The sequence below is a fragment of the Lepidochelys olivacea genome (genome assembly GCF_965140295.1).
Source record: "Lepidochelys olivacea isolate rLepOli2 genome assembly, chromosome: 5".
Taxonomy (NCBI): Eukaryota; Metazoa; Chordata; order Testudines; family Cheloniidae; genus Lepidochelys; species Lepidochelys olivacea.
The window spans coordinates 24,206,595-24,226,361 of record NC_140415.1 but is presented as its reverse complement, the minus strand read 5'-3'; the positions used below and the strand labels follow the sequence as shown (position 1 = coordinate 24,226,361).

The window sequence follows — 19,767 nt, the reverse complement described above, 5'->3', positions numbered from 1 at the left end:
CCACTCTGTAGGTGTGGCCTACATTCCTTGTTTTTAGATGCACAACTGTGCCTTTGACTGTGTTAATATGCATTTTGTTTGAATAGGCTCAGCGTACCAAGCAATCCAGATTACTTTGTGACTGCCCTGTCCTCATCAGTATTTACCACACCGCCAGTCTTTGTCATCCTCTCCCCCTCCACGTTGAGGTCATCTACCCAGCTCCTCACAATCAGCCTTTTTCTGGTTTTAACTCCTGGCTTGCTCACCTCTTCCTCTTCTCCCAATTCCCTCCCTCCCGCCCCCACTTCAACTTCCATGCTGATAACTCATCCAACCTCTTAGCTGCACATTTCCTCACTCCTACCTCATTATTCAACCTGCAGCCCTAGATCAACTTCCCTACTCCCCAAAAGAGCTGCTTACTTGACTTGGTCTTCATCACCCACTGCTCTCTCAACCTAACTTCCCCTCCAATAGCACTAGGGATGGGGGCGATAGTTACTCAGTCGTACAGCGTCCATCCAGTATTGCAGGCTTCTTGACTGCTCTGACATCTCCTCCCTGCTCTTTCTAGTGACAGGGTTGATGATTCTCTTTATGCTTCTCTCCCCTCTTCACTTTCCAGGCCCTTTAAAATCTATCCCCAACCTACCTCTATCTTTAGTTTTGACTTTGCAGCCTCATGAACAGCCTCTTTTAAAAGGGGGCTCATTTTCAGGTTCCAAGTCTTCAGGTTCAGTTGCACTGAGATGTAAAAAATGAACACTACCAATGTAGTCACTCTGCTGTACACTACAATCCATCACATGCCCAAGCTGAACCTGATGCAAGACAGTTACCAAAATTTTATTTTTCTTAGTCGTCTACTTACAACAATATTAAACGACTACTACAATATTTTAATCCTTCATTAACAATTCCATTTCCCCTCAATTCATATTAAGCCTTAGTCACCTGGTTTCATTTTTTGTGATCAGATACCAAGAAGCTTTGCTGCATCATTTGTGTAAAATGGTCTTTCCATAGACACATGTAATGTCTGAATAATATAGAAAGGTGTTTCACGGTTGATTTTTGTTGGCTCATTTGACGATCTATTTCAAATGCAACCTAGTGCATATAAGATGTTACAATATGATTTAACTGCTTTATAAAACTTATCCTTTTTACCCTAAACCAGGTAGGGAAATACAATCTGTTAGAATTCTTCTTCAGCATGTTTGCATTGACGGCGTTTCAACTGTAGCAGCCTCTCCACAGTATCAGCAACAGTTCGTTCACCGTGCACCTTGTTATCTCGAGTACGGATATTAACTGTTCCACTCGCCTTCTCCTTTTCACCAACAACTAAACAAAGCCAAAATCCACAGATTAATATAATTTTTGCTCAAGGCTTGATTAAAAAAATAAAATAAAAATCACACTTCTTTAAATAAGAATTAAGAATAAGAACATCCTAATACAACTGAATCCTACATTGCATCCTCCTTTGCCCCATCCCTACATCTCAAGCTACCTTTAGTAATTCCAGCAGACACACTGAATAACGAAAACCCCATGACTGACGGTGCTTCTGTTAACAATACTGTGTTATACTTCTAGGGCCAGATTCTCATCTTTGCTGCACAACATCAAGACTCGGTTCTTGGGCACATGTGCATAGACTCATTAATGCACCGAGATATCTTGGAATACAGCCTGAAATCAGAGATTAGAATGTGGCATTCCTCCTCTAGCACACACTTGACATGAGAACAATCAAGTTATTGCAAATCATTTAATGTAATCTTTGACTGAGCCAGTGTCTTGCCCTGTTGACTGAAAGGCACCAAAATACTTTTCCTGATGCAGTGTCAACTTAGAATCATAGAATATCAGGGTTGGAAGGGACCCCAGAAGGTCATCTAGTCCAACCCCCGAGTGAACTTATCGAGTCACTGTACAGCAACCTCTTCAACTAACAAAGCAGCAGAGATTGGCTTCACAGCATGTACTGCCCAGGCACGCACAGCTGGAAGGATGCTGGCTGTGAAAGAAACTTAAAAAGGAATTTACAGGTGTTAAGTGCTGCCTTTGCCTTACTCATTCACACACTGGGAAAATGGGTTAGACCAAATTTCAGCTGCGTACAAGAAAAACAAGTCAGCCACGGTATTGCATGGCCACCACACGTTATTTCTTTACCTAGGATAAAATTATACTGTGCAAGCTGAGCATTTCTGATCTTCTTGTTCAGCGTACACCCAGGATCCACATCTACATCAGACATTAATCCAGCATCATGGAACTGCTGTCTGACCTAAGTAATAAAAGCACAAAATATTATTTGAACCCTCAATCATGAGAGAATATGTAGATTTTGAGTGAAAGGGACCATTTGAGGTTTGACAGCCAAAAATTAAAATTAGATCTCTGTTTTGCTCTCATTCAGAGGCAGACACATTTTGACACTACCCCTTGGTAGTGGCAAAAAAGTGCACAGGGCACTGAAATATGGAAGAATGGCTTGGACATGGCAGGAGAGCCTTGCACACACTAAATCACTAAGCAATCTAGTACCCAGATCCATTAGGATGGATACTCTATGAGAATTTAGCAATGTTGAAGCCAGGAGAGCTATGGGTCTTTGTGATCAGAAGATCCTTTAAAGTTTAGGCCTGATGTGTTTGAAAGAGACATACATAGTGCTATTTGTGTGGATTGTATTTTAATACTGCAAACAAAGACCCCTGTCTTTTCCTTCCCCATCATCATTACTCAAACTGCACGTGGGCATTGAGGGTCTGCCTGAGTGGAGTCAGTTGCAGGATCAGCATATAAATGTAAAGATACTTTCTCCATGGGGTTTCCCTCTAGCTGCAGAGCTGAGCAATTTCCTTTGCCTCCACAACCAGAAACGTTCTCTCCAGCATCAACATTTGTTGTCTGGATTCTGGATATCCAAACTTCATGCTTCTGATGATTAAGGCCCATTTAGAATTTAGGCAGCTTAATTTATCATCTGAATACAATATAACTTACTTACAACAGGAATTTATATAAATTCCTTAATTAAAAACAGAGCTTAATGACAATTAAGCAACTCAACTAAATCACAAATTTATCTTGGGACAAATGAATTCACCTTTTGTGCATATTCGTCACATGTTGGTCCCACCGGCACCACCATCACTTGCTGAGGAGACAGCCAGAGAGGCCTTCAGAAAAAAACAATTATGTAGTGTTTAGTGTTCTTTAACTCTTTTAGACATGATTAATCCCCTTTTACACCATCCAGAGTGCTCACTCCCTGGCTGGACAGTAAGTTTATTTTTCAACATTACCATTTGCCTGCATAATTTTCGGTTAGGATAGCAATCATTCTTTCCACAGATCCTAAGATGGCCCGGTGAATAATAACTGGCCTTTTCTTGTCATCACCATCATGGCTGTAAATAAAAGAAATATTGCAAACTTATTTAATATGCCTATAAGTGACAGGAAAACTAGATTGTGTACCTACTATACACTAACATTTTTAGTTGTACTCACCTCACAAAGGTAAGGTTAAATCTGACTGGGAGCTGGAAATCTAGCTGGATTGTAGCACACTGGTGGTATCGGCCAATGGCATCTTTAATCTTAATGTCAATCTAAGAAACAAATCAAGCTTTTAGTAAGATCTATAAGATACAGCAATGCCCTCTTATAGCAAAGAGATTTTCAAACACTTCACACTGAGTGAAATCTATCCCAGCGCTATGGAACCATGTGAATACATCGTCTATGCCTCTCTTCAGCCCACGGTAAGACATAAATGGCTTTTAGGGCCTCGGTTGAGCCCTCTGACAGAAATGAATACAGCAGGAGGTTCACTAATTCAAATGAAATTTGCACATTGATTCAGTGCACTGAACCAATTTGCGGCTACTTCGCTTTCCATGGGGTTCTCATTGAATCTATTCAATTGTACATGGGAATAACTTTAAAAAGTCAAAATGAACAATCATCAAAACCAAGACTTCTGCAACTTGTAGCTGAACCAATCTCAGGCCTATTTAACTTAAAATATTAGATAATCAAAGGTGTCAGCTTCATAGCCTACAATACATGCTAAAGGGCATACCTCCTGTCATAAATATAAAGGGAAGAGTAAACCCCTTTGAAATCCCTCCTGGCCAGGGGAAAGCTCCTCTCACCTGTAAAGGGTTAAGAAGCTAAAGGTAACCTCGCTGGCACCTGACCAAAATGACCAATGAGGAGACAAGATACTTTCAAAAGCTGGGAGGAGGGAGAGAAACAAAGGGTCTGGGTCTGTCTATATGCTGGTCTTTGCCGGGGATAGACCAGGAATGGAGTCTTAGAACTTTTAGTAAGTAATCTAGCTAGGTATGTGTTAGATTATGATTTCTTTAAATGGCTGAGAAAAGAATTGTGCTGAATAGAATAACTATTTCTGTCTGTGTATCTTTTTTGTAACTTAAGGTTTTGCCTAGAGGGGTTCTCTATGTTTTTGAATCTAATTACCCTGTAAGATATCTACCATCCTGATTTTACAGGAGGGATTTCTTTATTTCTATTTACTTCTATTTTTTATTAAAAGTCTTCTTGTAAAAAACTGAATGCTTTTTCATTGTTCTCAGATCCAAGGGTTTGGGTCTGTGGTCACCTATGCAAATTGGTGAGGCTTTTTATCCAACATTTCCCAGGAAAGGGGGGGTGCAAGTGTTGGGAGGATTGTTCATTGTTCTTAAGATCCAAGGGTCTGGGTCTGTAGTCACCTAGGCAAATTGGTGAGGCTTTTTACCAAACCTTGTCCAGGAAGTGGGGTGCAAGGTTTTGGGAAGTATTTTGGGGGGAAGGACGCGTCCAAACAGCTCTTCCCCAGTAACCAGTATTAGTTTGGTGGTGGTAGCGGCCAGTCCAAGGACAACGGGTGGAATATTTTGTACCTTGGGGAAGTTTTGACCTAAGCTGGTAAAGATAAGCTTAGGAGGTTTTTCATGCAGGTCCCCACATCTGTACCCTAGAGTTCAGAGTGGGGGAGGAACCTTGACACCTCCATAAGTGAGGGCTATCAGTTGAGGAAAAGATCACTGAGTAATGAAGATCATACTCCTTTATTTTGGATTGCTCAGTTTCATCAAAGTAACTTGGCTCACAGATCTGAATACACGCATATTATGCTTTTCTTTTAAATCCAGGCTGCAATCCTGAAAACCCTTGGCTGAAAGTTAAGCATGTAAGCAAGTATTTGCAGGATCTGGGCCTTAATAATTTAGCAAATTGTCCCTATTATTCCAGCATTCTACCACTAAAAAGGGGAAGCGGAAGAACCCTGTTTATTTTATTTACATACAAAGCCAAACTATTAAATCAGTTTAAGCTGTTTTACTGAACAAACTCCTCAGTGACCTTCAGAATCAGCTCGTCAAAACAAAAAGTGATTTCATTTTTATTTTTTTTGGGGGGGACAAATAAACATGGTGCCATTTGTTGTTCAAGTATTTGGATAACAGTCAGTTTTTCTGGATTTTTGAACACTAAGTTTATCAAGTTTTATAGTTATTCATCAAAATTCTTAACAGAAGTGTGCTGCTTGCTAGTCTCATTAATTTAGTAATCCAATCATGAAGTAAAAAAAAAAATCCCACTTAGTTTAGGGCTTAACTACATGCAGAGCTGCACCAATTGAACTTAAGGTGCAATCTTAAACTGTTTTAGTTAAACCAGTGCAAAAGGCTACATGGGTAATTATTTCAATTTAGCTTTAGTCTATTAGGAACAGGTTTAAGCTAACCTGAAATGTATTCACACAGATGTACGCACCAGTCTAAACTGATTTAATTTTGTGGGTGCAAGCTTGTATATAGACAAGATCTAATGTTAACAATGAACATTTGTAACCACCAATAGTTTGCTAACAGTCCACAAGGTGAAATTTGTTCAAATCATTTAGTGAATATTTACCACTAACATACATTCGTAGAAATCAAATCAGTTTTCTACTGATCTGTGAACAGAAAAGTAGGCTATGTTTATTGAATAGCTTATTCAAAACAAGTAATTTGACAAGTTTTACTCAGATGCCTGGAAGGGGCTTATTTTTCCTTGAAAGAGGTGTCAATACAATTCTAACTCCACTTTTCCAGATAATTTCATGAATATTGCATTCAAAAACTATTCATAAAAGAAGAATAGAAGCACATTATAGTAGTTACAAAATTGCAAATACCAGAAGTGATATTTTACTTCAGGTAAAATTGTTCATGGCTAGTGTGCAATTAAAACTTTAATGAGAAACCAAACTAAACTGCTGCTTAAAAAAAACAACCCTCCCCGCCCCCCTCCCAAAACAAGCGAGAAGTTACTGATCTCTAAACTTGAATATTCCCAATACACGTAAAACTCTCTCCTACCAGGCCTGATAGTGCCACCTTCTGTTCATGCTTCCCAATGAGTTATCTACTTGCTCATTACAATGATAAAATAAATCCTGATTGTTTTGTCTGCGTAAATTGAGTTGATTTGATGAAATAGAAAAATGTTAAGCACAAAACAAGTTCTTGGAAGTTGTAGCATCTAACATGAAAACAACTAAGAACTTTGCCTCACTGCTTTAGAGTTAGCCATCAAGCTACATACGAGAGGGAAAAAATTACATCCCAGGAAAGCATACTAACCTTAGGTCCATAGAAAGCACCATCCCCAGAGTTCAATTCCCACTTCTCACCAAATTCATTGAGGCTGTTTTCAAGTTGCTGGAGAAAGGATATGTGTTTTTAGTGTTTTCACTTTGTATTTATTTCCATGTGCCATATTTTTTCTTCCACATAGTACAGTATCAGATCACACACACACACACACACAGAGAGATATACTGAATACTAGGTCATTTACTACCTAATTGTCAACAATGCCCAATTATAATTGGGGACCTAATCTTGTTTCCCTTACTTGTGGAGTTAAATTCAGCAGTACTACTGTCATGATTAAGGTGCATGGTGATGGTGGCTCAAAACTCTTGGATGGTGGCTCAAAATTCTGATCACACACATGCTTGAGAAAAACCTATCTTGCTTTCTTCTCCATTTTAAGTAGTTACATCTTCTGGCCCTTTCTTTTAAATGAATTCAAGTTCTCGTTATATCATCATCCACCATGATCTCCATACACAGAGCTATTATTAGCTGGTGGCAGAAAGAATTTAAAATGGCTGTACAAGCTGAACTGCTGACAGTCACAGCTGTCACAAGTCCATCTGGAGGACCATGTTTTCCCCCTCAGACATTCCAGTTTCCCACTACTTGAAGACAGAGCTAAAACCTCTACACCAGGCCCCTGACGTTACCTATTACCTTTTCAGCTTGATTCCACACTTCAATATCTCCAAGGAACTTTTCAGGACGAGTGGAGAGGTCCAGTTTGAAGGAAAATCCAAACACACCATACACTGCTTGCAAGAACTCCAGACAGCTCTTTATCTCCCCTTCAATCTTTACATGAAGACAAATCATATTTAAGGCTTTGTGTTGTTTGCATTTTAACACGTATCCTCTTATTCAACAATACGCTTTACCTGCTCCATGGCACAGAATATGTGAGCATCATCCTGCTGGAACCGCCGTACTCTAGTAAGTCCTGTAAGGGCTCCTGACAGTTCATTACGATGGAGAACTCCAAAATCTGCCATACGCAGCGGCAACTCACGCCACGATCTTGGTCGATGGTTGAACATAAGGCTGAAGGAAAAGGTTCATTATTTGAAATTTATTCAGGATTAAACTATTAAAGATCCTCAGGGTGCATTCTGATAAGCCAGATGCTAGCAATTTCAGTAATACTGACAAGTTGTAACACAGCACACAATCAAATCCAGGGGAAAAAAATTCAGGGCTGTTTGGAAGAATGAAAAAGAAGGTTTTTCCTAAGAGCCATACAACATCTAAGTCAAATATTAAAAGCTGGCTTCCTAAATTTCACCTGTGAAATGGTGATATATATACACATTCCCCCCTCTTCCCCCCCTTTATCCTTCCTCACTCTCAGGTGCAAAATACATTCACCAGTTTCTTCCATGTATTTTGGTCTTGTGTTGGTCTGTTCAGACTTCTGAATATCACGTTGATGGATCTGGCTTTTCTCTATTGTTGTGTATAATATTCCTCTAGGTTGCCCTTTTTCTCTCTCCAGATGGTGTCCATATTGTCACTTTTCATGGAAGTAGTGTTGGTGGCATCCTTAAAGTGTCTCTTCAATATGTCCATCATCATCATATCATATTTGGTTCTTTAGATTGGTTTGCTCTACTCAGAACAGGGTTAGGCAAACTTTTTGGCCTGAGGGCCCATGTGGGTGGGGAAATTGTATGCAGGGCCATAAATGTAGGGCTGAGGCAGGGGGTTGGGATGTGGGAAGGAGTGCGGTGTTCAGGAAGGGGCTCAGGGCAAGGGGCTGGGGTGCAAGAGGGGTGTGGCAGGGGGCTAGGGGGCTCAGGGCAGCAGGGTGCAGGAGGGGTTCAGGGTGGGGGCTCCAGCCTGGCACCGCTTACCTTGAGCAGCTCTGGGATGGCAGCGGCACGCAGTGGGGCTAAGGCAGGCTCCCTGCCTGCCCTGGCCTTGCGCTGCTCCCGGAAGTGGCCAGCATGTCCTGCAGTGGCTCCTGGGAGTTGGGGTGGGCCAGGTGACTCCACTGCTCACTGCCCTCACCTACGGGTACCACCCCCGAAGCTCCCATTGGCCACGGTTCCCTGTTCCCGGCCGATGGGAGAAGCGAGGGGCGGTGCCTGCAGGCGAGGGCAGCGCTCAGAGCCCTCCTCCCCCAGGGGCTGCAGGGATGTGGTGCTGGCTGCTTCTGGGAGTGGTGCGGGGCCAGGGCAGGCAGGAAGCCTGCCTTAGCCCCGCTGCGCCATGGCTTGGATTTTTTCACAAATCGGGTGGAAAATATAAAAGCTAGAGCTAGTCCAAACAAATTGGCAATATTTGATGAAACAGGTGCTATATAAATACCAGTGTCCTGGGCAGTTCATGGGCTTCAGAGCAAAGATTTCCTTCTCCACCTCAAATGAAAACATGTTTTCACTGTAATGCTGCCAGTGCCCTGATGTAATCCAGAGTTTGTTGTTGTACATGTTTGGAGTGACAACCTCCTGGAATCCTCGTTTCCGATACTCGCGCTGAAAGAATAGACCCAAGAAATAGAAGAATTAATAGAGCAGACTAGAATACCTATGCTCAACCTGTGGCTTAAAGCCACATTTGTCTCTTTAGACAGCGTTTGCAGTGTATGACTCATTAAAAACAAGCAAAGTTGCTCCCCTGAAACACGCCAGGCAATAATGTGTTAAACAGGCAGGGGCTGCCAAGATTCCTTCTCATTCTTTGCAGCAGACAGAGAGGGTGAAGGGGTGGGGAATAAGAGAAGAAACATGTTTCTCCATCCCAGCAACCATAGAAGCAATCGAGAATCAGTCTCCATTTGTTAGAGTCATAAAATAATTGGATGCGCCTTGTGATATTGCATTGCAATGTTTGCACAGTAGTGTAGCACAAATGCAAAACATGGTGCGGTGACCATGCAAATATCACAGCAGAATGTCAGGATGTTTCCCCCATCTCTTTTGCTTTCTTACATGCCATTCTCCAGAAAGTAGCTCTCCAACTCTGCCAGGCTAAACTCAATAACCTATTAAACAAACATGCATTCAACCACCCGTGTACTGTATACTACTATTTTTTTTTAAAGCAGAACCCATTCAAACATTTAAAATTAATCCCAATTTTATTGTTATATGGTCTTCTAAAACCTTTTTAGCTCTTCGTCTAGAAATCTTATTATAAAACACAGGAGAAAAAAAATGAGGAAGTTACCTTGTACAGTAACGATGGTTCTTCGAGATGTGTCCCCCTCTGGGTGCTCCACTTTAGGTGTCTGTGCCCCTGCACCTCTAATTGGAGATTTTTGGTAGCAGTGTCCCGTTGAGCCCGGGCATGTGCTCTCCCTCCCTCATGGTCTGCCTCGAGGCTATTTAGCACTGCACAGGCGAACCCCCCCTTACTTCCTTCTCTACTGCAGAGCCCTATAGAGAACTGCGAAGTAGAGGGTAGGAGGGCGGGTTGTGGAGCATCCATAGGGACACACATCTCGAAGAACCATCGTTACTGCACAAGGTGAGTAACTTCCCCTTCTTCTTCGAGTAGTGTCCCTATGGGTGCTCCACTTTAGGTGACTCCGGAGCAGTACCCACCACTGGAGACTGGGACTTTGGAGCGGAGCCTTTTACTACAGAGAGTACTGTGGAGTCGAAGACTGTGTCAGTGGCCAAATCTTCAGTGATCGCATAATGTTCTGCAAAAGTATGGACAGAGGCCCCAATTTTTGCTCTACAGATTGGGGAGATAGGGGTATCCCTATGGAATGTGATTGAGGTAGGAACTGATCTCATGGAGTGCGTATGGACGGGAGCAAGTTGCACCCTTGCTAAGTGGTTAATGCAACTAGGGACCCATTTGGATAGTCTTTGAGGAGATATCACAGAGCTTTTGGATTTTTTTGTGGACGAAAGGAAGAGTTTAGGGGATTTCCTGAAGTCCTTAGTCCTGTCCAAGTAGAATGCTCATGTCCTTCTAATATCTAGTATATGCACAATTGTCTCCCAGTTGTCACAATTTGGTTTTGGGAAAAGACAGGGAGATGGACCTGTTGATTCATATAGAAAGTGCAGAAAAAGTAGGGAGAAACTTGGGATATGGCCTTAAAGAATTATTTTTTTTTGGTTTTTGGGTTTTTTTTTTAAGACAAAGGCCATGAATGATGGGTGTGCCATCAGGGCTGCTATTTCTCCTTTGTGCCTAGCTGAGGTGATGGCAATTAGAAATGCTGTCGTCATGGACAGGTGTAGGAGAGAAAAAGTTGCCTTGGACTCAAAGGGAGGTCTAGTCCAAGCCCTGAGAACTAGATTAAAGTCCCAGGCTGGAGCGGGTGGTGTCACATGGGGGAAGAGAGTCTCAGTGCCCTTAAAGAATCTATGTCTTAGTTGTTGAGCAAACTCCCAGTGGGAAGCCATTTCCACCATGATATGTACCTTAAGGGAGCTGAGTGAGAGTTTAAAATGTAGTGCAAAATCAAAGGGAGGAAAGACAAGGTTGGGTCTGTCTGTTTGGAATGGTACAAACTTGGAGTCGTTTCCATTTTGCAGATAGATATGTGGAGTGGTCAACTTGTGGCTGTGTGGCAACATGTGTTTAGCCTTGGAACAAAGAAAGATCCAAGCCTGGAGGCGGAAGACCCATGGGTTGGGGTGAAGGGTCACCACATTGTTTTGAGAGAGCGGGTGAGGAATGGGCTGACGTCAGAGGAACAGGAGGGCATATTGCCATCTGTGTCAGGTAAGGGAGCCAGACTTGTCATAGTCAAGAGGGGCAATCACAATAACTCTCGCTTTGTTTTGTTGAATTTTCAACAGAATCTTGGATAGGGTAGGAAACTAGGAAAAGACATACAAGTGGGCCCTGTCTGCTGGGAAGATGAGGGCAACTGCCAGTAAATGTTTCCCCAAGCCGATCCTGGAGCAGTAACAAGGACTTTTCTTGTTCCAATAAATAGCGAAGAGATCCATAAGCCGGGTTCTCCAAAGGGTGACTATATCTTGAAGCACCTCAGAATTCAGTATACACTCATTGTTGTGAGAAAATTCCAACTGAGACTGTTCGTTATCCCGTTCTGTATCCCTTGTAGACAGACAGCTGAGATGAGCACATTGTGATGGGTGCATCAGTTCCAAAGTTTGAATGCTGTCTTGCAGAGGGAGGGAGATCTGGCAGCTCCTTGGCAGTTTATATAAAACATACAGGTCACATTAAGTCCACCATAACCTTTGTGTGTTGTTTTTGATGAAAGGCAGAGTTTGTGCACAGGCACTCCTGACAGCCCCTAACCCCAAAAGAGTGATATGGAAGGTCATTTCTGTGGAAGATCATTTGTGTTGAATCTTGTTGTCGTGTAGGTGAGCTCCCCAGCATATTCGGGAGATGTGTCCCAGGGTGGTGAATGCGGGTAGTGAGAGAAGCGCTCTTGCTTGTACTGCATCAGGTTGGTGCTGATAAAGTCCAGTCACTGTACTGGGGTTAGTATGCCACTACAATTAAGTAAACCTTGGAGACTAGCCTGTGTGGAGCAGTCTGTACCTATAATGATCCTGCCCCAAAAGTAAGCCGTAGGAAATCTCCTGTAAGATGATTGTATTGAGATATGGAAGTAAGCACCCTGTAGGTTCAGGGCTAGAAATCAATCTCTTTACTCTAGAGCTGGTCCTAACTGCTGAGAAGTAAGGTAAGGTGACTTCTGAGTGGCATCACAGGTGTATAGATGGCAGCTGATGCTGTAAGGTATCATTGTTCAGGCCCCTGACTGGCTCATCAAGTGCTTATAAGAGGCAGTTTGAGAGGTCAATGACTGGGGTACAGACTGTTCTCACTTTTGAGCCCTGGGCCTCTTACACTGTGGCTCATAAGAGCATAGAGATGGTGAGTATTGAGAAGATTGTGATCTGTGGCATGGTTGAGAGGTATATCTTCTCTTCTGTTCTACAGTGTAGATTCCTAAGGAGTGTAGTGTGGTCTGAGAATCCTTCAGGATGTGGAGAGAAAATCTGCCTTCAAAGAGTTTGGCCCTTCAAATTGGAAGTCTGTAGCTCTTTGGGCAATCTAGAGAAGTGTAGCGAACAAAAAAAAAAAACCCTACAACCCACCTCAGTACCACTGTCATGGAGACTGGGCGGGCAGCTGTAACAGCTGCATCCAGTGGTGCCTCTAGGAGCGGTCCGGCTATTAACTGACCTTCTCTAAGAATGGTCTGAATCTGTTCTTTTTGTGTTTCCAGTAACATTTCAGAAACATCCTGGGTTTCCCAAGATTAACAAAATTGTTTTGACCATGACAGTTTGGTAATTTATGACTCTAAACAGTACTGTTGTCGATGAATACGCCATCTTGCGAAGCCTAATCATATGGAGTTGACTTGGCATTATGTTGCTTGCTTCATGCATTAATCACATCCACTATGATGGAGTTGGGTTGCGGATGCTGAAAACAAAGTCTGCCTCTTTGGGTAGAGATGTAGGGTTGTTTTTGTTTACAGTCTGTTGCTGGTTGGTACGATGGAGGCTGGCTCTGCCAGATGATTTTGGTAGGATCTAGAATCAGCTCATTAATTGGGAGGACAGTTCTAGATGAGACGGTAGCGTGCAGAATTTCCACCAACTTGTGATGTGTATCTGCCACCTCCTGTAAGGGAATCTGCAGCTCGTCTGCCACCCTCTTGGTAAGATCCAGAAAGTTCTTAAATCTTCACCTAGTGATGAGGGGTGGGCAGCACAGTCTCATCTGGGAGAGATGAGGAAAAGTGTGCTGAAGAGGTAGCTTCCTCTTCAGGTTTTTTTTTTTTTCTCCCTTCTTTCCTGTTCGGAAAAAGCTTTCTCCTGTCCTGGCTCAGGTGCTCTCTCTCCTGCCCTGCCTCAGGTGCCAGGCTGTAGCAAACCATCTGGTGGACTCTCCCTGAGATAGGCCGGAGATGGCCGCGCCATGTGTGTGTATATACTCAAAGAGTTACAATATGGCCTTGGGAGGGAGAGGCAGGAAGGCAGGCACAGGCGGTTGGCGTGATGGAATTGGGGATGACCCTTGTAGTGTGGTGGTGGGCCACCTTGAGGGGCCAAGGAATGATTGCCTCCTGGCCAGTGTCAGATTCGTCAGTGGGTAAGGGTGGCGCTGACTGGGGTATTGGCAGTATACAGCCCAGTGCTAAGAGCGATTCTGGGTGCCGGGATGTGCTCGATACCAGGGTCCTGGTACCAAGTACTAGGGACTGTGGTTCTTCCCCAATCATCAGGTCTCCAGGGTACCAGTGCTCATGCAGTACCATGGATTCATTTGGTACCACAGAGGAGGGTCTGTGGTACATTATCAATACCGACAGTTGGGCAGACCACTCCCTAAACGAGAGTTTTGCCCAGTACAAAAAGTTTACTGGTGCCACTTTTTTAGAGACGGTATGGTAATTGTCTCTCCCTGGGTACAGAGGCCAAGGGTCTCCAGAGTATCAGAGCACCTGTATTACCATGGACTCATCCGGAACCTCAGAGGAGTGTCTGTAGTCAGTATCAATGGCTGGGAAGGTGCAAAACACTTCCTAGATGGGAGTTTTATTGCATCTGGTACCAAAGGGTTTCTCTATGTCACTCTTTTAGAGATGGTATGGAAACTGTCCCCTCTCCTTAGGGCATGATGGTGGAAGCCTCTGGTGTCTTGGTGCCAAAGCAGAGCTGAGAGCAGGGCTTCTCTGTGTCGCTCTTTTAGCGATGGTACAGTAACTGTGCCCTCTTGGTGCAGTAGTTGCTCAGAGTAGAGCTCAGAGCAGCATAGAGCTTACAGAAGCCCCTTGTTGGTGCTGAGAGCAGAGCTCAGAGCAGGGCAGAGCTCAGAGCAGGAAGCCCCTTCTCAGGTTTCAGCTTCCAGAGTTTGGTACCGAAGGTGCAGCAGCTGAGCTCACAGCAGGAAGCCCCCATGCCGAACAAGAGCGCCAGCTGAGCTCACAGCAGGATGTTCCTCTGCTGGTATTGTCCTACCGAGGTGGCCGCCCTAGGGAGTCCCACTGGCTGGCCAGCTAGTGCCGAGAGGGCTGCACTGGGGAACACCCCTCTGGCTGGCCAGTTGCTCAGAGGAGCCTTTCCAGGAGGAGTCTGCTGGTGGCTTTTTTCCCCTCTCTCTTCTCCTCTTCACCACTCAACCTCTTTTGAAGTGAAGGCTCCGGGGATGATCCGGGGTCAACACCCACCGGAGTCCCCTGCAGACTGAAGTGTTCTCTCTTTTGGGAGGAATTTTAACTTCAGCTCCCAGCTCCTGTGAGGCTGCAGTTTTAGGTGTGGCAGGTAAAGCACTTCTGTGAGGGTCTCCCAGGCACAGTGAGTGTCTGGCCATTACAGGAACTGACTCCTGGCAGGAGAGGCACAGCTTGGAGCAGAGAGAGCCAGGCAAGCCCCTTGGCAGGGGGTTGTCATCCTCTAGCAGGGAGGAATATGCAGAAGAACATTTTTTTTTTTTAAACAGAAAAGACAAAGTAAAAGAAAATAATTATGAGTCTACTAGATGCCTGGCGGGGGGGGGGGGGGGAATGTCCCCAGACAGGAAAGGAAAGTGAAGTTCTTTTCCTTTTTCTCTTTAAACCAAAGGAATAAAATAAAATAAAACAAAAACACTAGCTTGAGTACTTTTAGGGAGAACAAAGGTAACAAAACAAGCACTACTTATGCTAATGACACAGACAAGGAAGGGAGGACTGCTCCTTCCCTCAGAGGGGAAAGGCGGTAGAGAAGGAAGTGAGGGGGGTTCCCCACCTGTGCCGCAGACCAAGAGCACATGCAGGACACTGCTACCAAAAATCTCCAATTAGAGGTGCAGGGGCACACAGACACCTAAAGTGGAGCACCCATAGGGACACTACTCGAAGAACCACCAAAAGATATTACTTACCCTGATGAATTCAATTAACGTGTTATAGATGTAAGCTCCCTTTGGCAAGAAAAAACAACTGCCAGGACTGAGCTCATGGAAGAAATATAGTTCTTGGTCCTGTAGGAAAACATTAGTACATCTTAGTTTTATCTGATATGTTTAGATTCTGATCAAACCCTTTTCCTCTCCCAGTGTTACAGCTAAAGTCAGGCCTGAAACGTCAGTTCTTATTACACATCACTATCCAGACTACAGTTTTGTTTAGTTTTTTAAACTTAACATGCTGTAAAATAGCAAGGTGCAGTAGATCTGATATGCTTCCCTGTGTAAATATCCTCCGTCATGAGTGATATCTTATGGTTGGTGTTCAGTTTCCTATTTTAATATAGATGTTCCTACATATACCTGTCATTTCACATATCTGCGTGCGATGTCTTGTTAACTACAACCCCCAAGGTTCATCTCATCTGCTATTACTACTAACAATAACTAGTCCTGCTGTGACATTTTACATATCCAAAGCACTATTCAAACAATTAATCAGTAAGCTGATACTTCGCTAGATTGTGTTCCTGCTTTAGAGCAGGAGATATTTTAGTGTGTTGCGGTCTCCTTTCTTCAAATAGAAACAGCAGGCTCTGTAACAGTTTATTCAGGACTCTATTAATCACCTTGTCTAAAACAATGCATTTTCATGAAGATGATTTGATTTTATTGGCAAAGAATAAAAAACATGGTGCAACTGTGAACACTAGAAATCGTCAGCAATAACCAAGAAGAAAAAAATAAGAGTATATAATGGATTCTAGAGCTGTACAAAGAAAAAACTCAAAGCAACGACAAGCTGTAAGAGCCCCCTCCAGGAACGAGCTTCCTCTTGGGCTTCAGCATAGCACTAAATAGCCAAAAACTCTCTAAAAAGATGCTTATTTGTCTACAGTCCATTGTAGGGGTTTTGGGGCTCTGTTCTGAAGAGGATAATCACTTAATTATGCAACTTGTTACTGTATTTTCTGTGAAATACATCACATCTGAATTCTGAAAGTGTCAGCAGATAGGTGCTGTCTTTCACATGCCCTGAGTAGTCTCTAGGCAGAATTTAAAAAATACACTACCAGCAAGTTTGTCTTACCCGTCCAATCTTTCTGTGATCTCGATTTTTAGCCTCCTCCTGGAACTTCTCCCATTCCTTTAACATTTTTACATCTGGGAATGAAATTCCATAAAGCCTTTGGAGGGTTTCCATATCAGACTTGCCTTCCCAGTATGTTGAGGAATTCTGAAGCCAGACAAAACGGTATAGTATAACAAGGACAACAGCACCCTCCATTATAACTGCCACTGTATCATATCTGTGATATGTTCTTTAAAGGCATGTAATAAACAAACACTAAACAGCCATAGTTAAAAAATGAAACTGATAAAGGCACTATGTAAAAAGAACACAAGCATGAATACAGAGCTCTTAGATTTCGAATCATGATGAAAGCTAAATCTACACATTAAAAAATTACCTGACTGTAGCAAAGATGCACAAACACAAGTTGGCTGGCTGTGTGAAAAGGTGCCCTTTACTCCTGGTACTGCTCTGTGCATGGTCACTTCCCCTCTGGCTGCTCCAATTTAAAACTAACTGCTTCTTGCAGTTTCAAGGGGCAAAAATTATAAGCCAGGATTGGCATAGCATATGGGGTACCTGGCTACACCTCTTTTCTTGAGCCATGTCCCCTCTCCTTCTATGCTATCAGCAATGAGCGTAGGCTTAGGCCCCCATAATTTGACTGCACCACTAGAAGGTCATTCTTACATCAGGATGATCCTCCCTCAACTGGGCTAAACTAAGTTTATGATCAGATTATACTAGCAGTATCACACAAAGTGCAAGACCCCCTCCCACCCCAACCCCCTGGAGATTTGACCCAAGATGTCTACAGATAAATATCTTTGTTTAGAATTAGGCACAGAATCTCAGTGCTTACTTTATGGATTTTTAATGCCTTTATTTTGCCGGTATGTCTGACATGAGGGCCCCTGCACAGATCTATCAAGGGACCACACCTGTGAAAATGCAAAGACAATGCTCAGTTAGCCCACATTATGTTAGTAAATACTATAGACACTGACATTATAGTGTGTAGATGTGTATATAGATATAGATATCTTTTTACCTGTACACTGTAGTAGTTGGAGTGTTGACTTTTTCATTCAAGATCCGACACTTGAACTTATTATACTGGGAGGGAATAGAATGGCAGAGTCCATGTTAATTCTTCACGATTCGAAACTGAGATTCAAATATCAAGTATTTGTTATATGCTATAGATTCTTTCATACAGTGGCAATTCTACTAATTTAAAAGAACCCTTCAATGCAGGTTCATGAACAAATTAATTCCCCTCCTCCTATCCCAGATGGGAGAGTATCCTACAGAGTGGGATAGATATAGAGATTAAAGGATGGGGACCAGCTTTTTGTGGCACTTGAGTGTTCATGTATGGTCTCCTATTCAGGGTAGATCTTCACAAAGAAGTGCAATTTGCATTTTGCTCTATACCGAACAACACAGATTCATCTTGATCTCTGGCCGTTGGGTTCCACAGCTGAAGGCACTCTTCTGAAAAAGCCTTTCTAATGCTAAATTCTGAGAGGTCTTGAACACATGCAACTCCCATATTATTCTCTCACTCATCTGCAAGGAACATATGATGGTGTGGTATGAAGCTTTTATCAGCATCAGTTTTGGATGGACATACTTCTGAGGAGTGGCAAAGTTCATTCAAATCACTTGGAATTTAATAACTTGTACAGTACATATGAGTATTTAGACAAAACACTCGGGACTCTATTCACAAGGAGGACTGTGGTGTTTCTTTTAAAAATAGGGCAACCGACTATATTTATGTTGTTTCCTTCAAAGCTTCTCCCCTGCCCCCCAATCCTTGTGTATACTGCAGCTTATCTCTGAAAGAAAAGTAATTCGGCTGATAAGCAATTAACCTAAGAGCCAACAGAAGTCTAGAAAAAAATGACCTATGAGGAAAGATTAAACAAACCCAACTTTTTCAGTCTGGAGAAGAGAAGACTGAGAAGGGACATGATCACAGTTTTCAAGTACATAAAAGGTTGTTATGAGGAGGGAGAAAAATTGTTCTTCTTAACCTCTGAGGATAGGACCAGAAGCAATGGGCATAAATTGCAGCAAGAATGGTTTAGGATGGACATTAGGAAAAACTTTCTGTCAGGGCGGTTAAGCACTGGAATAAATTGCCCAGAGAGGTTGTGAAATCTCAATCACTGGAGGTTTTTAAGAGCATGTTAGACAAACACCTGCCAGGGATGGTCTAGATCAGGCTTCTCAACCTTTTCTTTCTGAGCCGCCCACAACATGCCATAAAAACTCCACGGCCCATGCGCGCCACAACAAATGTTTTTCTGCATATAAAAGTTAGGGCCAGCATTAGGGAGTAGCAAGCAGGGCAACTGCATGAGGCCCCACGCCACAGGGGGCCCAGTGAAGCTAAGTTGCTCAGGCTTCATCTTGAGCCCCATGCAGCGGGTCTCAGGCTTGAGCCCCACGTGTCAGGGCTTTGGCTTTCTACCCTGGGCCCCGGTAAGTCCGATGCGAGCCCTGCTTAGTGGAGCCCCTGAAGCTTGCTTGCAGCCCCCACAAGGGGCCCCAGTCCCCTAGTTGAGAACCACTGTGTAGATCGGTGTTACTCAAAGTGGTGGTCCGCGGACCGTTCCATCAGCTGCCGGTTTGCACGCACGTTGGAAAAAAAAATTGCCGGTCCCCCACATCAGATAGCTTGAGAAGCACTGGTCTAGAGAATACTTAGTCCTCCCTTGAGTGCAGGGGACTGGACTAGATGACCTCTCAAGGTCTCTTCCAGTCCTACAATTCTGTGATTCTATGATTTTCATTTCTTCTAAGATCTGTTCACTGTTAATACTGAGCAAATGGAGTTCAAGCAAAAATGCTACAATGTTGGAAAATGCTCGTGTCTAATTCAGCACTAGTAGCAATCATGGTGATTTAATGCATGTCTATCTAGTGAACATTACAGGATAACACAGGAGTCCTTGTTGCTTAAGGTAGTACAGATATTATTTCATACTCAGACTTAGTGCTGTCATGTGAAAACTGATTTTAAGAGCTCACTGAATACAGCTTCAGACATCTGCAAAGCCAGCACTAATAAATTGGTTAGTCTCTAAGGTGCCACAAGTACTTCTGTTCTTTTTGCGGATACAGACTAACATGGCTGCTACTCTGAAAACTATCACTAGTGTTTTATAT

At 43.2% G+C, this 19,767-nt stretch overlaps 1 protein-coding gene across 1 annotated transcript in view; it reads right to left on the bottom strand.

Annotated features, from left to right (window-relative positions):
• Positions 1-802: 802 nt before the first annotated feature.
• TARS1 (threonyl-tRNA synthetase 1) overlaps positions 803-19,767 on the bottom strand; it is a 29,645-nt gene continuing 10,680 nt past the window's right edge. The window contains exons 7-19 of the mRNA XM_084627915.1: positions 17,639-17,703; positions 17,450-17,528; positions 16,603-16,749; positions 15,489-15,587; positions 8,970-9,136; positions 7,541-7,703; positions 7,320-7,457; positions 6,645-6,722; positions 3,514-3,614; positions 3,306-3,410; positions 3,107-3,179; positions 2,167-2,281; positions 803-1,329 (exon numbers count right to left, since the gene is read on the bottom strand). Of these exons, the coding sequence (XP_084484041.1) occupies positions 1,181-1,329; positions 2,167-2,281; positions 3,107-3,179; positions 3,306-3,410; positions 3,514-3,614; positions 6,645-6,722; positions 7,320-7,457; positions 7,541-7,703; positions 8,970-9,136; positions 15,489-15,587; positions 16,603-16,749; positions 17,450-17,528; positions 17,639-17,703 (1,479 nt within the window). The 3' untranslated portion in view covers positions 803-1,180. The remainder of the gene's footprint in view (positions 1,330-2,166; positions 2,282-3,106; positions 3,180-3,305; positions 3,411-3,513; positions 3,615-6,644; positions 6,723-7,319; positions 7,458-7,540; positions 7,704-8,969; positions 9,137-15,488; positions 15,588-16,602; positions 16,750-17,449; positions 17,529-17,638; positions 17,704-19,767) is intronic.